At 43.1% G+C, this 15000-nt stretch overlaps 2 protein-coding genes across 3 annotated transcripts in view; one reads left to right on the top strand and one right to left on the bottom strand.

Moving 5' to 3' along the window:
* Positions 1-5330, bottom strand: part of LOC146324517 (membralin-like) — a 5521-nt gene extending 191 nt beyond the window's left edge. The window contains exons 1-2 of the mRNA XM_084723892.1: positions 5060-5330; positions 2719-3071 (exon numbers count right to left, since the gene is read on the bottom strand). Of these exons, the coding sequence (XP_084580018.1) occupies positions 2719-2940 (222 nt within the window). The 5' untranslated portion in view covers positions 2941-3071; positions 5060-5330. The remainder of the gene's footprint in view (positions 1-2718; positions 3072-5059) is intronic.
* Positions 5331-6745: 1415 nt separating this feature from the next.
* Positions 6746-15000, top strand: part of med16 (mediator complex subunit 16) — a 12573-nt gene continuing 4318 nt past the window's right edge. The window contains exons 1-13 of one of the 2 annotated variants that reach the window (XM_084723890.1): positions 6746-6881; positions 6984-7054; positions 8256-8440; positions 8726-8833; positions 9259-9428; positions 9561-9842; positions 9922-10071; positions 10268-10373; positions 10497-10652; positions 11952-12175; positions 13075-13281; positions 13582-13792; positions 14652-14785. In XM_084723890.1, coding sequence (XP_084580016.1) covers positions 8302-8440; positions 8726-8833; positions 9259-9428; positions 9561-9842; positions 9922-10071; positions 10268-10373; positions 10497-10652; positions 11952-12175; positions 13075-13281; positions 13582-13792; positions 14652-14785 — 1887 coding nt within the window. In that variant the 5' untranslated portion in view covers positions 6746-6881; positions 6984-7054; positions 8256-8301. Of the gene's footprint in view, positions 6882-6983; positions 7055-8175; positions 8441-8725; positions 8834-9258; positions 9429-9560; positions 9843-9921; positions 10072-10267; positions 10374-10496; positions 10653-11951; positions 12176-13074; positions 13282-13581; positions 13793-14651; positions 14786-15000 lie in introns of both variants that reach the window. The other variant, XM_084723889.1, reaches the window with a different exon arrangement.

Below are 15000 nucleotides of genomic sequence, written 5' to 3'. Positions count from 1 at the left end.
GTTTTCTTGTTTTATTCTGTGTTCTTGTTCAAATTTACACACTTGAGAGAGAGAGAGAGAGAGAGAGAGAGAGAGAGAGAGAGAGAGAGACAGAGAGAGAGAGAGAGAGAGAGAGAGAGAGAGAGGGAGAGAGACAGACACACAGAGAGAGAGAGAGGGAGAGAGAGAGACAGAGAGACAGAGAGAGATAGATAGAGAGAGAGAGAGACAGAGAGAGAGAGAGACACAGAGAGAGAGAGAGAGAGAGACAGAGAGAGAGAGAGAGAGAGACACAGAGAGAGAGAGAGAGAGAGAGAGAGAGAGAGAGAGAGAGAGAGAGAGACGAGAGAGAGAGAGAGAGAGAGAGAGACACAGAGAGAGAGAGAGAGAGAGAGAGAGAGAATATGGACAGACGTGTCGACTTGATATAAAAACTGTTTATGATCATGAATCATGTCACTTTTCTTCTGTGGTTTGTGATTTTTAACTCCAAGTCTGATTCATGTATTTTTAAATTCTTCCTGCTGATTGATGGTAACAGTGAGGGAGGAGAGAGGAGCTGCAGAGAGGAGGGAGGGAGGAGGAGGAGGAGCTGCAGAGAGGAGGGAGGGAGGAGGAGGAGGAGCTGCAGAGAGGAGGGAGGGAGGAGGAGGAGGAGGAGGAGCTGCAGAGAGGAGGGAGGAGGAGGAGGAGGAGCTGCAGAGAGGAGGGAGGGAGGAGGAGGAGGAGCTGCAGAGAGGAGGGAGGGAGGAGGAGGAGGAGGAGGAGCTGCAGAGAGGAGGGAGGAGGAGGAGGAGGAGCTGCAGAGAGGAGGGAGGGAGGAGGAGGAGGAGCTGCAGAGAGGAGGGAGGAGGAGGAGGAGGAGGAGCTGCAGAGAGGAGGGAGGGAGGAGGAGAGAGGAGCTGCAGAGAGGAGGGAGGGAGGAGGAGGAGGAGGAGCTGCAGAGAGGAGGGAGGGAGGAGGAGAGAGGAGCTGCAGAGAGGAGGGAGGGAGGAGGAGGAGGAGGAGCTGCAGAGAGGAGGGAGGAGGAGGAGGAGGAGGAGCTGCAGAGAGGAGGGAGGGAGGAGGAGGAGGAGGAGGAGCTGCAGAGAGGAGGAGGAGGAGGAGCGAGTGAAGTACTGACTGATATAAAAACTTTATTGATGATGAATCCTGATGTTACTGTACAGTTCTGTGGTTTAAACACTACAGATTAAAATATCTGTCTCTGTAAAGACCAAACTGACAGACGCTCGTCTCCATGAAACGTTTGTCTCTGTCATGATGAAGAGTCCAGACTGTCTGTCCTCTTCATGTCCTCAGTGTGTCTGTGTGCAGTTTACTGTCTGCTGTGATCTAAAACATCCTCACTGATGGAAATGATCCTGCTGCTTTAATACAAAAACACTGTTTCATCATTAAACACTGAGCTGAATAAAGGAGAGGACAAGAAATTAACTATTATTAACAACAATTATACTAGAGGAATAAATAAATGCATATAAATAGTGACCTTTTCCTAAACTACAGCTGCTTCTGTGGTGTTTGAATTTTAAATCTGAAGCCTGCAGTGAACCATAGAAACTTCTATTGACTTTTCTATTGATGTTTTTAGTGTGTTTTGGTCTTAAAGTTAAACTGAACAGATCAATATGTTCATCTGTGACTGATGAACTGATGTTTTTTGTTTGTTTGTTTGTTTGTTTGTTTTTTGTTATGTCAAATGGTTTCTGGTTGATGTATTTTATTTAATAAAGTTACATATGAATTACACTTTAAAAACTTGAAAAATATCCCTTTAAACACATTTTGAATAAATAAAAAACGTGCTATTAATTTGCGATTAACTACAGTCATGTGGATAAATATTTTAATCTTTTATATACACATGGATTTGTTTCACCTATTTGTACTCACATACACACACGGTTCTATGTCTCAACTCAGAGATGAAAATTGTAAAAACTAGTAAACAATTAGGTTTGTTTTTTCCTATTTTTTTCTTATTTTCACATTTTTCTGTTTTTTATCTCATTTTCATTTAAAGTCTTTTTTCAACAAATACCTCCACCAGACAAAATCTCAAATGAAGTTTACTTATTACCATCTCTACACTATTGATTATTTATCAATTTATACATTTTAAGCAGATAAATTCTAAATGTGTTCAATTAATCAGCAACATCCCTGTTCTATGTTTATTATGATTATCGGATTCCTTGATTTCCTCTCACTTGGCCAAAAGTAGATTGTCATCACACTAATGGACCGCCTCCCTCTGTGGAGGTCTTCATGGTTGGTGGCGGCGTCCGCCACTCACACACTCAGTTCAGACAGCTTGTAGATGAAGTTAGTTTGACGGTGTTCGGGTCGGAGTCTGTCTGCGCACCGAGCCTAAGTCTGGAGGTGTGACTGCTGTTAATCTGATGGAGCAACACAAACTCTGGACCTTCTGCACCAAACTCCATTCAAAATTCAGTCATTTTAATCCCCATGCCTGCAGATTAGACACACCTGCTGAATTTAAAGGAACAGTCTGCTGTTGTTCTCCACACAGATTTATGTTACACACACTGACATTTTTTGAGCATGCTCAGATGTTTGAACTCAGTCAAAGATGTTCTCCTGGACAGACTCACCACTCTGATCCACTTTCAGTAAATGATATAAACAACATCACTGTCTTAATTTACGTGTAACAATTCACCGATAAATTAATCCTGTCATCATGTTGTTGGATTGAAAAATGTATTCTCTTACTTTGAGCAGGACAAAGAACTCAAAGACTCTCCTGAAGGATGGTGGGAACAGTCGCGCGTATGTGACAGCCATCTTGAAGAAGAGGGCATGGAAGAGGCGGTCCCTGACATTGATCAGAGGGTTCTGGTTCATGTTGGGGTTCCTCATCCTGTTGGGTCCCATGTTGTTGTTGTTGTTGTTGTTTGGAGGAACGTTGTTGTTGTTGGCCTGGTTCTCTGACATGTTCTCTGATGGTTCTGCTCACACTGACTGACTGACTGATGGTTCTACGTCAGCATGGCTGCTGGAGGGTTCCACAGAGGGATGGGACAACTCTGATCTCAGAGCATGTGATGAAGAGGACCGCTGATGGACTGAAAATCAACCAATCAGACAATTTGATTAATGATCATGTGATCAAACTGAAAGTGAAACCTTCAATCAATCAAAATCCCTGAAGGCATCACACTGCAATTGAAAAATAGGTCCTGACAGGTGAAAACAGGTGGAGCACTAAACCTTCTGTTCCCTAAAAAAAAAAGAAAAGAAAGACTCAAACTGATTAACCAGTTCTCAGAACAGTTGTTCTCATGATCCACACCGAGCTCTTCTACCAGCCGTAACTCTCACCACCAATCAATAAGAGTTGAACAAGAACTGATTGGTCAGTATTGATCTCTTAACTCCAAGGTTTAACGCTCCAGAGCAGGTCAGGTGTTCAGTTACCATGGCGATGTAGTGTGGTAACACTGAAAACTCCCTGAAGTCAATCCTGAAGTTTCCTCACTGACTGCAGCACAGAGCAGTTAGACTGCAGTTTGACCTCCAGTGACCTCTGACAGGTGAGTCAGCAGCACAGGTACATCCTGTGTGTGTGTGTGTGTGTGTGTGTGTGTGTGTGTGTGTGTGTGTGTGTGTGTTTCAAGGCAGCAGATCAGAGTGAAAGGACCCTCTCAGGTTCACTGCCTGGAGACAAACACTGCAGCTGTTGCCTTCAGTCCACTGATGGACTGAACCACTGAAGAAATATCTAACTGCAGTTATTTTCACTGATATTTAAAATGATTTGTGATATCAGAGGAAATAATCGTTTTTTCATCATTATTCTTATTTTCATTGAAAAACACATTAAAATGATTCTGGTGCTTTTTTTTCAGAGATCTGAACTAAACACAGATGTTTGCTGAAGTCTACAGGACAGTGTGTCGTCCTATGCAGCAACACAATATTTAATTTAAAATGGGATTTTGACACAAACTTCACCTTTAACAAATATTGAGCATCCTGTGATTTGAAAATTGCATCAGACCAGATTTCGGTTTCAATAAACTTTCAATTAATTGAACAATTAATTGAAAGTTAATGGCCCTGGTCCATTAATCAATTATCACAACAATAATCAATCAACTAAAGTTCCAATCTTTATATAAAGGGGCCACAACAACACTACCCTACAAAGGAAAAAGGAAGCACCTTCATTTTTGAATGAGTTTTATGAGTTTCTTCTTTCAAATGTGTTGTATTTTGGTCAAAATTACAGTAACTGCAAAAAAGGAAGAGCAGAGAAACCACAACAAACCAGCGTAACTTCACTTATTATTCTAACATGTAAAATACCTGCAAGGAAACGAAGAAATATATCAACTATGTGCATTAAACTACTAGAATAACAACAAGAATATAGAAAAATCTTAAAATAAGAGCACAGAATCAGAACTCTCAGATTCACCTCCAACTTGATCCCAGGTGTGAAAATGCATTAAAATTAATTAATCAATGTCATATTTTATCTGTAAAGGTTTGATGGGATTTAATATTTGAAGACTTCATCTTGGACTTTGATCAACATTTTCTGACATTTTCTGACCAAACAACTAATTGATTAGTGGAAAAATTCTTGCTGGATAGATCACTAGTGGAAAATAGGTCCAAACGTGAAAAGAGGCCTGACATTTTACAGTAATCACGACATCCAGTCTCCTAACTCGATAGAATGTAATTCTGATTTATTGATTACCTTAGATTTTAGTGATGAACATTTTTCACCAGCTGAGAGAACAAATAATGGACAGAAACATCATCAGACTGATCAATAATCAATATAATCATCTAGTCCACATGTGATGTGTGTTTTTGTTAAGTTGTATTTGTACCCGTGTATCAGTATCAGTACTACAGTATCTGTTTGTCTCCTGTGTGTCTCTGTGTATATGAGTACTAGTGTTTGTCCTGGCTGATCTGAGGCCTGTACTTGTCTCCTGTCCTCTACCTGAGCAGGTATCTCTTCATATATATGTGTATCTGTGTGTGTGTTAACTACAGCTAACATTAGCTTTAAATTGGCATGTAGCTGTAGTCTTACCTGTACTTCACTCGGCAGGTGAATCCATGTTAACGTCTCTGTTTTCATCAGAAGCAGCTAGCTGTTAGCTGTTAGCCGTTAGCACTCGTACAGAGGCAGATGAGGCCAGAGGAGCAGCTAACAGCTAACAGATGAAGCTAGTTGCACAGCGAGAGGTGTTAGCTAACAGTTAGCCGCTCATTTCCAGTCTCGTCGTCTCACTCAACGGACAGAAGACACTCTGTGTGGCTCCACACTGCAGTTTATACAAGCTAACACAGGCTAACACAGGCTAACAGACTGACGGCTGCTGTTACAAGACCACAACCAGAGCGGAAATACGGGTCATGACAGGGCGAAATCACCCTCAGTTCTGTCTGGAAGGGGAGGGACGGCAGGATGGGTTTTAGTTCCAGTTTAGATTTCACTATATTCACTTTTTATAAATCATTCATTTCATTGTCATCAAAAAGATATTCAAACATATTCATTTGATCAATCCTAACAAACAGCTTGTACCCTACCAAATCTTCCACAAATAATATTTACATCCATGTACTCCACATGTTTGGACCTGATTTTCAAGTCTTTTCTTCAAGTCTTCGTTTTTTCAATTAATCAATTAGCTGTTTGGTCCATAAATTATCAGACAATTGTGAAACTTTTTCTTGTCAGTTAAAATATAGGTCCAAACGTGAGACGGGTGGTTCATACTCTCTCACACAGTTCTCTCTGGAAACAATTTTTATTCACAGGGCTAAATTTATTAAAACCCACAGATGTTCACTGACAGCTATCGTGAAATTCAATTTTACATCAAGTCCTTTAAATTTATTTATTAAAATAAATTCCAAGATCTCTAGATTAACTGGAAATGGGTGAATGTTTTAAACAAGAAATGCTGAATCAATCTTTATTTTTTCTCTATGTTTAATGATGCTTTAATGTATCTGTTGTGCTGGAGGGTGAAAACTTCTTGATATTTGCCTTCGGTATGTTTGTACATTACTTGGTTGAAAAAAACCCATAGCTGCATCTCTGCTCATCTGAGCTTATTAAATGATTTGTCCTCTGCGTGTCTCTAAAAAGACTTAATATTCACTTTGTGCTTTTGTTACAGAGGTGCAGTAATTCTTGTGTTTTGAGTTATAAAACTATTTTACTCCAAAGCAAGAACTGGAACTCTTTCAGAATAAAAGCATCATGACTTTCAGCTTGCTGTCAACCCTTTTATTATTTCGGTCCCTGGCCCTCAGAGCCCAACTAAAATATGTTATATAAAATTTATTCACACTGATTCAACCTGACCTGACACTGATGCATGAAAATAAATCTCTTAAAATATTTGTCATTCCTAGATATGTTGAAGTTTATTTGAGATAAGCTTCATTTTCTTTTGCTGTGTTTTTATTTTAGTTATTTGTGTTATTTTGATTATATTGTATTCGGTTTGGTTCATGATTCAGATTCAGGGTTTTAATGGCTGAGTTTAAATGAAAGTGTCTCATTTGTCTGTATGTTATGCGCTTAATAAAGGCAGAAAGAAAACTAAATTCGGATTTATGCACCTGGAAGACAACGCGCAGGAATAAATATTGAACCACTACGACGGCTCGAGTCTGTCCAGCGGCGCCAGTGCACATAAACACAGACTACAGTTTAACACAGTTCACACAGCCAGTGTTCAGATACAGTTTATTACAACTTGTCACAGAAACATTATAGAAACAGTCAGACACAGACTGATCAAACTGCTTTATTAAATGTTTTACAGACAGGCACATGAAGAGACAGCTCTGTGAGCCGCGGGGTCCTGACAGACAGCCGAACTGAAATAACCGAGGTTTGTTTTGTTTTTTTTAAATAGCAATTTACAGTCACAGTTACATGTAGATTAATGTTTTATTTGGACTGAAAGTGATTATTTAATGTTTTTCATGTTAAGGTTTCATCATTAGTGAAGAAAACGGACTCGTTCATGTTTCATCTGCGGCACTGAACTGAAGTCAAAGCGAGGTGAGCTAATGTTAGCTTCGGGCTAACTGACAGTTCAGCGGTTCACTAACGTTAACTTGTTAAATAAAAACAACTACACTAACCACCGACCGTCTGTTAACTGATCTGAGTTCCGACTGAATTCTGCTTTGATGCGTATCAGACCTCCTGCTCACAGTTGCAGGTTTAAGTGATTTAATCCCAGTGCTCAGAATGGAACCACAGCCGGGACCCATTCCAAACTGATGGACACAAAATCTCAAATGCACTGTTTTTTAAAAGGAGTTCGCAGTGGAGGGTCGATGTTCACATCGATAAAAGTAAAAATAATGAAATACTTCGGTCAAAGTGCATATCATCATCAAAATACTTCAAGTGTCGAAAGTAAAGGCGCTCGTGCAGAATTCTCCCGGTCATATAGAAATATATACATTATATAAGAATGAATCATGCCATTATAAAGGTGCACTACACATTAATATTTAAACACTGTTTAATTCATACTTCAGTTTGTGAACATTTGAGGTGTTTAACAGGCTGTCAGTGTTGAAGGGGATTAATGACGTCCTCAGACCTGCTCTGTTAGAAAGATACGTTGTTGTTTTTAAAATAGTTATAAATTGAACAAATTTATTGTCAAACATTTCTTCAGTTTTGTTTATTGAGAGTTTCAGCACACAGGAAACAGTATATAACAATGATAATAATAATAACAGAAGTTATGATAGCAGTAATCATTCATTCATTTTCTGTAACCGCTTATTCCTGAAGGGTCAGGGGGGTGGAGTCTATCCCAGCTGACACTGGGCGAGAGGCGGGGTTCACCCTGGACAAGTCATCAGTTCATCACAGGACAGACACACAGAGACAGACAACCACTCACACTCACACCTACGGGCAAGTTAGAGTCACCAATTAACATGCATGCATGTCTTTGGAAGCCGGAGAACCCGGAGAGAACCCACGCAGACACGGGGAGAACATGCAAACTCCACACAGAAAGGCCCTGTTCGAGCGAGCCGGGGACTGAACTCAGGACCTTCTTGCTGCGAGGCGGCAGTGATAACCACTGCACCACCGTGCCGCCCGATAGTAGGAATCATAATAGTCATAGTAATAGCAGTTCTCTTCTGGGTCACTAGGGGGCGCTAGATGAGTATTTTCACCACCTAACACCTGTCTGTGATCAAGTGAGAAACACCTGGTTCACCTGTGCTCTCAGGTGAGGCGTCCTCCTGGCCTCTAGTGTCTTCTTCTGTGGTGAAATCATGGAACTGGCATACGTGTGTGAGTGGGAGAAACGTCCAAAGAGCACCCACTGTCCCTCCATCCCTCTGGTCTGCTCCTGGTCCTGCAGGAACCTGGTGGCCTTCACCACTGACCTGAAGAACGACGACGACGACAAAGGTAACACACACACACACACACACACACACACACACAGATCAACATCAGTTTAAGTGTACATTATATTTAGAATATTTTCTCCTCTCTACCTTTCTGTCAGACAGACGTTTCTGACAGGAAACCACTGCTACAAGACAAATATCACTCTCTACTAAACAACCAAACTCCATTGATAAAATCAGTCATTTTAGCTCACAGAACACAGGAGCCTCCATCTACAGGAAGTGATGTCACACAGATCACATGTGACTGAGTTGTGTGTGTGTGTGTGTGTGTGTGTTCCAGATGTTAGTCATATGATCCACATCATTGACACTGAGCACCCCTGGGACGTTTACTCCATCAATTCTGGACACAGTGAGGTCATTTCCTGTCTGGAGTGGGACCAATCAGGTGAGCTCAGCTTTGATTGACTGGACTTCATTTATTTTCACTCATTAACTTGTTTTAATCAGTGATTCTGTGTTGAAGAAGTCAGAAGCAGAAAAGTTGCTCTGTCAAAGGAAGTGATGTCGTTTCAAATCATCGGCAAGTTTTCAAAATAAAAGTTGGTAAAATGATTGAATAAATGAAGAAATGATCTGATATATTTTTTATAAAACTAAAGAACAAACAATGAATGAGACTTGAGTCCAAACATTTGACTGTTTCTGTGTTTTCAGCACATTTTAACAAAACTACAATAAAAATGATAACTGTGATCATTCTGGTCTCTATAATAAAGATGTTTGATCTCATCTATCCTCAGTTTGTTTATTTATTGATCCGTTTGTTGTGTGTGTGTGTGTGTGTGTGTGTGTGTGTGTGTGTGTGTTCAGGCTCCAGGCTGCTGTCTGCTGATGGTGATGGGCAGATTAAATGTTGGTCGATGTCTGATCACCTGGTGAACAGCTGGGAGAGCGTCCTGTCCAGCTCTCTGGACGGAGATCCAATCGTAGCTCTGAGCTGGCTGCACAACGGAGTCAAGTTGGCGCTGCACGTTGAGATGGTAACACGCAGATACACGTGGAAATAATCAGTTTTACTTTAGTTTGTAGTTCAGTTTTAGTTAGTTGTTCATATTTTGACCTGTAAGCTGTCTGACAGGTGAGTCATGTCTCTGTGTGCTCATGTTCTTCAGTCGGGTTCTACAAACTTCGGAGAGAAGTTCTCACGGGTGAAGTTCTCTCCGTCTCTCACTCTGTTCGGCGGAAAGCCGATGGAGGGCTGGATGGCGGTGACGGTGAGCGGTTTAGTCACCGTGTCGCTGTTGAAGCCGGGCGGCGCCCTGCTGACGGCCAGCGAGAGTTTGTGTCGGCTCAGAGGACGCGTGGCGTTGGCAGACATCGCCTTCACCGGAGGAGGGAACATTGTGGTGGCTGCGACCGACGGCAGCAGCTCGTCACCTGTACAGTTCTACAAGGTGAGAACTGGGAGATACTTGGTTACCATGGCGACCTCTTCACTGGCTCTACTGTCCCATTAATGTGTTCTGTGTTCAGGTGGTGGTCAGCGTGGTCAGTGAGAAGTGTCGAATCGACACGGAACTGTTACCGTCTCTGTTCCTGCGCTGCACCACCGACCCACTGAGGAGGGAGAAGTACCCCGCCGTCACACACCTCAAGTTCCTCACCAGGGAGAACTCTGAACAGGTAACGACAGAGAACCAGTAGAACCAGACAGAACTATGAACAGGTAACCTAAAGAACCTGACAGAATTCTAAACACGTACACTAGAGAACCAAACAATGCTGAAGCTTTCTTGCAGGAGTTTTGTTCTGACAGGTCTAAGAACAGTAGAACATGAAGTGTGTGTGTGTGTGTGTGTGTGTGTGTGTGTTTTTGCAGGTTCTGCTGTGTGCATCCAATCAGAGTGGGAGCATCGTGGAGTGTTGGTCTCTGAGGAAGGAGGGACTTCCTGTCAACAACATCTTCCAGCACCGCTCACCAGTCGGTAAGAAACATATCATTAGACTGGTTCTAACTGGTTCAACTGGTTCCTTACGGGTTTTAACTGTTTCTGACTGATTGTCACTGGTTCCTCCCGGTTCTCACTGGTTCTCCTGTGTGTTCTCAGTGGGGGAGAAGCAGCCGACCATCCTGAAGTGGAGGATCTTGACGACCACCAGCGATCTGGAGCGAGTGTCGGCCGTCGCTCTGCCCAAACTGCCCATCTCCATCTCCAACACTGACCTGAAGGTGGCGTCAGACACCAAGTTCTGCCCCGGCCTGGGTGAGGCTGCCGCCGCCGCCGCCACCGCCACCGTAACTGTCAGGGCTGATGATGGGAGATTTATATTCTTAATGATTATTGTGATGATGATTATAGCTAACAATAATGCTTAGATTAAACTCTTATCAGACAAAATGTTCTATACGGAACATTTTTAGAGTCTCTCTCTCTCTCTCTCTCTCTCTCTCTCTCTCTCTCTCTCTCTCTCTGTCTCTCTCTCTCTCTGTGTCTCTCTCTCTCTCTCTCTCTCTCTGTCTCTCTCTCTCTGTCTCTCTCTCACTCTGTCTCTCTCTCTCTCTCTCTGTGTCTCTCTCTCTCTCTGTCGCTCTCTCTCTCTCTCTCTGTCTCTCTCTCTCTGTCTCTCTCTCTGTCCTCTCTCTCTCTTTCTCTCTCTCTCTCTCTCTCTCTGTCTCTCTCGTTTAATCTGGTGAGGTCACCATGGTAACCGGCTGGTCTGGAGCAGGTTGTGTTCTGAGTTTCAGAATAAATGTCTTTAACTAATTATTGTCCTGATCAGGTTGTTTATGATCGATATAGATTATAAACTGTAATGTCTCTGACTGAAGCTGCAGGATGTAACACACTGTAACAGCAGCACAGACTGTATGCATTGCGTTACCATGGTAACCTCCTTTTTCCTGTTTGCTTCAGATCAGATTAACACTTTAAACAGACCATCAAGCACACAGTAAAATAATGCTGAAGAAACAACAGACCACCACCGTCTGTGATGCTGCAGCGCAGAACACTGAGGAGAACGTTCTTAAGAAAATCTTCAGTTTTATTCTTTTTACTTTGACGTGTCCACGTCTCTGTCGTCATGTGACAGAGTGAGACAGACAGCATCATGTTTAAATCTGCTGGATGAAGTTTAACTGTTTAATGTTAAGGTGTCATGATAGAAATAAACATTAACATCATTAACATCACATTCATTCTTCTTCTCCTGCTTTATTTACAGCAGCAGTGGTGATTTTTGTCGTAATGGATTCAGTATATTTTCCACAGATCATAATTAGAACAACTTGATGATTTTGACTTCAGTAAGAGGCTCCATCGCTTCATTTCATGCAGAAGAAAAGTCAAATGAAACAAACGGCTCTTTTTATGTGAGCAAACACAGAGTGTGAAGACGAAAGTCAGACTTAACAAAGACAGTTAATAACCACTGTCGTAATACCTGTTATCTCAGCTCAGTCAAAGAAAGTCTGACTCATATCACAGTTCAGAGTCGTCCCTGAGGACAGCTGCTGTTGTGTCAGGATGTTATAAAGGCTTATAACCACCCTGTTCTCTCAGGTCTGGCTCTGGCGTTCCATGACGGCAGCATTCAGATCCTGCACCGTCTGTCCCTCCACACGATGGGCGTCTTCTACGGCTCCTCCTCGTCCTCATCGGGTCAGAGACCCGGAGACGAGTCCGCCATCAAACGCCAAAGAACCGGAGGCCCCGCCCTCCACTTCAAGGCTCTGCAGTTCTCCTGGACCTCGCTGGCTCTGGCTGGAGTCGACAACCACGGGAAGGTGAGGAGACACAGATAGAGACACGGGTTTACACGGGACGATGATGATGTCACATGTGTGTCATCACATTAGAACCAGTTCCAAAATTACAAATCCATCAACATCACTAAGAAAATATATTTTAGATTCTACTATTGATTCCCGCGTTTATCCTGCGTCCTTGTTTATTTTTGGTGTCAATAACATATAATCAGTTCCTGTCCCTAATTTGAAGGAACCATTGTGATGTTCTTGAAGATTAGTTTGTAAGTTCTGATAATCATAATCATTAACATTTTTTAGTAAATTTATTTCCCAAAAAGACACAGAACACCCTGTAAACTGACTGACAGCATTTTGTTTTTCATATTTGATAAATGTCGTGTTGTTGTTGTGATGATTGTGCAGAACGTCGTGACGTTCTGATCTGAAGAATTCATGCAGAGTCCCTGTGAATTCTGCTTAAACCCTTCAGATCAGTCCTGACTGCAACTTTTCTGCAAATCTGACATCAGACGTTCGTCCCAGCGAATCAATCAATTCATCAGCAGTTATTGACTAGTTCTTTGTATTTATGTTTGTTTACTTTGTCACAGGTGCTGAATAGAAGAGAAAGTTTGTTATTGATCATTTATCAATGCTCTGAAAGCGTCTTCATCTACAAATAAAGCACGTTTTGTTTTTGGTGAGGTTAGTGAGAACACTGAGAACAGACTGTGGTTCTGTTCTCTCTGGAACAAGTTGCCTTTGATTGTAATAAAAAATCACAACTTTCTTTTTCACTTGTTCCTGAAATTTCGTTTTTTTAGAAAAAGCTGCTGTTGAATCAAACATTTTAGACTCGGTGGAGGACAGAGAGACTCGGATTAGACTCGTCTTCGGCTTCGTCTCTGTTCTTGACCTTCTTGTTTCCTGTCCAGCTCCACATGCTGCGAGTGTCGCCCTCTATGGGTCAGGTGCTGGAGATGAACACGACGCTGCGCCACCTGCTGTTCCTGTTGGAGTACTGCATGGTGACGGGCTACGACTGGTGGGACGTCCTGCTGCACGTCCAGCCCTCCATGGTCCACAACCTGGTGGAGAAGCTACATGAGGAGTACATGAGGCAGAACCAGGCACTGCAGCAGGTCAGCAAGGCATCATGGGAGAACAGGGATCAGACTGATGATTTACTGACTGATCTCACATTCTTCAGTCACAGTTTAACAGGTTTAAACTGGTTTGACCCTCCAGACTCCAGCAGAACTTTTCTTCTCAGTTCAAACAAAAACTACAGACACAGACAGAAAGAAATTAACAACAAGTTTTCCTTTTTAATTTGATACAAAGTATCAAAGTTTGTAGTTTGATTCAACATGTTTCTAAAAACACCAGCTGCACAACACGTCCCATGATGCCTCAGTGTAGTCATTGTTTGTCTGTCTCAGGTTCTGGCGACACGTATCGTGGCGGTGAAGGCGTCTCTCTGTAAACTGTCCACGGCGACGGCGGCTCGAGCCTGTGACTTCCACGCCAAACTGCTGCTGATCGCCATCAGCTCCACCTTAAAGTCTCTGCTGAGACCACATGTCCTCAACACACCGGACAAGAGTCCAGGAGACCGTCTGACTGAGATCTGTGCCAAGAACACGGACACAGGTGAGACACACGACAGACAGGTAAGACATAGGAGGGACAGGTGAGATATCTTAGGGACACGAGAAACACACGAGAGACAGCTGAGACACCTGAGGGACACGTGAAACACAAGAGAGACAGATGAAACACAAGAGAGACAGGTGAGACACCTGAGAGACAGGTGAGACACCTGAGGGACACGTGAAACACAAGAGAGACAGGTGAGACACCTGAGGGACACGAGAAACACACGAGAGACAGCTGAGACACCTGAGGGACATGTGAAACACACGAGAGACAGGTGAGACACCTGAGGGACAGGTGAAACACAAGAGAGACAGGTGAGACACCTGAGAGACAGGTGAGACACCTGAGGGACACGTGAAACACAAGAGAGACAGGTGAGACACCTGAGGGACAGGTGAGACACCTGAGGGACACTAGAAACACACGAGAGACAGCTGAGACACCTGAGGGACAGGTGAAACACGAGAGACAGGTGAGATATCTTAGGGACACGTTAAACACAAGAGAGACATGTGAGATATCTTAGGGACACGTGAAACACAAGAGAGACATGTGAAACACAAGAGAGACAGGTGAAACACAAGAGAGACAGCTGAGACACCTGAGGGACAGGTGAAACACAAGAGAGACAGCTGAGACACCTGAGGGACACGAGAAACACACGAGAGACAGATGAGACACCTGAGGGACATGTGAAACACAAGAGAGACAGATGAAACACAAGAGAGACAGGTGAAACACAAGAGAGACAGGTGAAACACACAAGAGACAGATGAGACACCTGAGGGACAGGTGAGAGGACAGGAGATGGTGATCAGTGACTGATTGATTGATTGATTGTGTATCTCCTCAGATATTGATAAGGTGATGATCAATCTGAAGACGGAGGAGTTTGTGTTGGACGGCCCCCCCCTTCAGTCCCTGCAGCAGCTCATCCAGTGGGTGGGAGACTTTGTCCTCTACCTGCTGGCCAACCTGCCAAACCAGGTGAGTGAATGAGAACACAGCTGATCGGTTCCAGGTAAAGAGAACAAACGTCGAGCGTTCCCTCGTGGAGAACGGGGTGAATTTTGAGGTGGTGGATGTAAAACGACTACAAAGGGACAGAAAGTCCGTCCTCTTGTTCCGTTAAACTGTTGTGTCCATCGTGGTCGTCCTGAGAGGACAGACACCGACAGACCTGACGTGGTGTCCTCCTGTCC

Source organism: Lutjanus erythropterus, chromosome 7, assembly GCF_056507025.1.
Source record: "Lutjanus erythropterus isolate fLutEry1 chromosome 7, fLutEry1.hap2, whole genome shotgun sequence".
Lineage (NCBI taxonomy): Eukaryota > Metazoa > Chordata > Actinopteri > Lutjaniformes > Lutjanidae > Lutjanus > Lutjanus erythropterus.
This window is presented reverse-complemented; position numbering and strand designations above follow the sequence as displayed.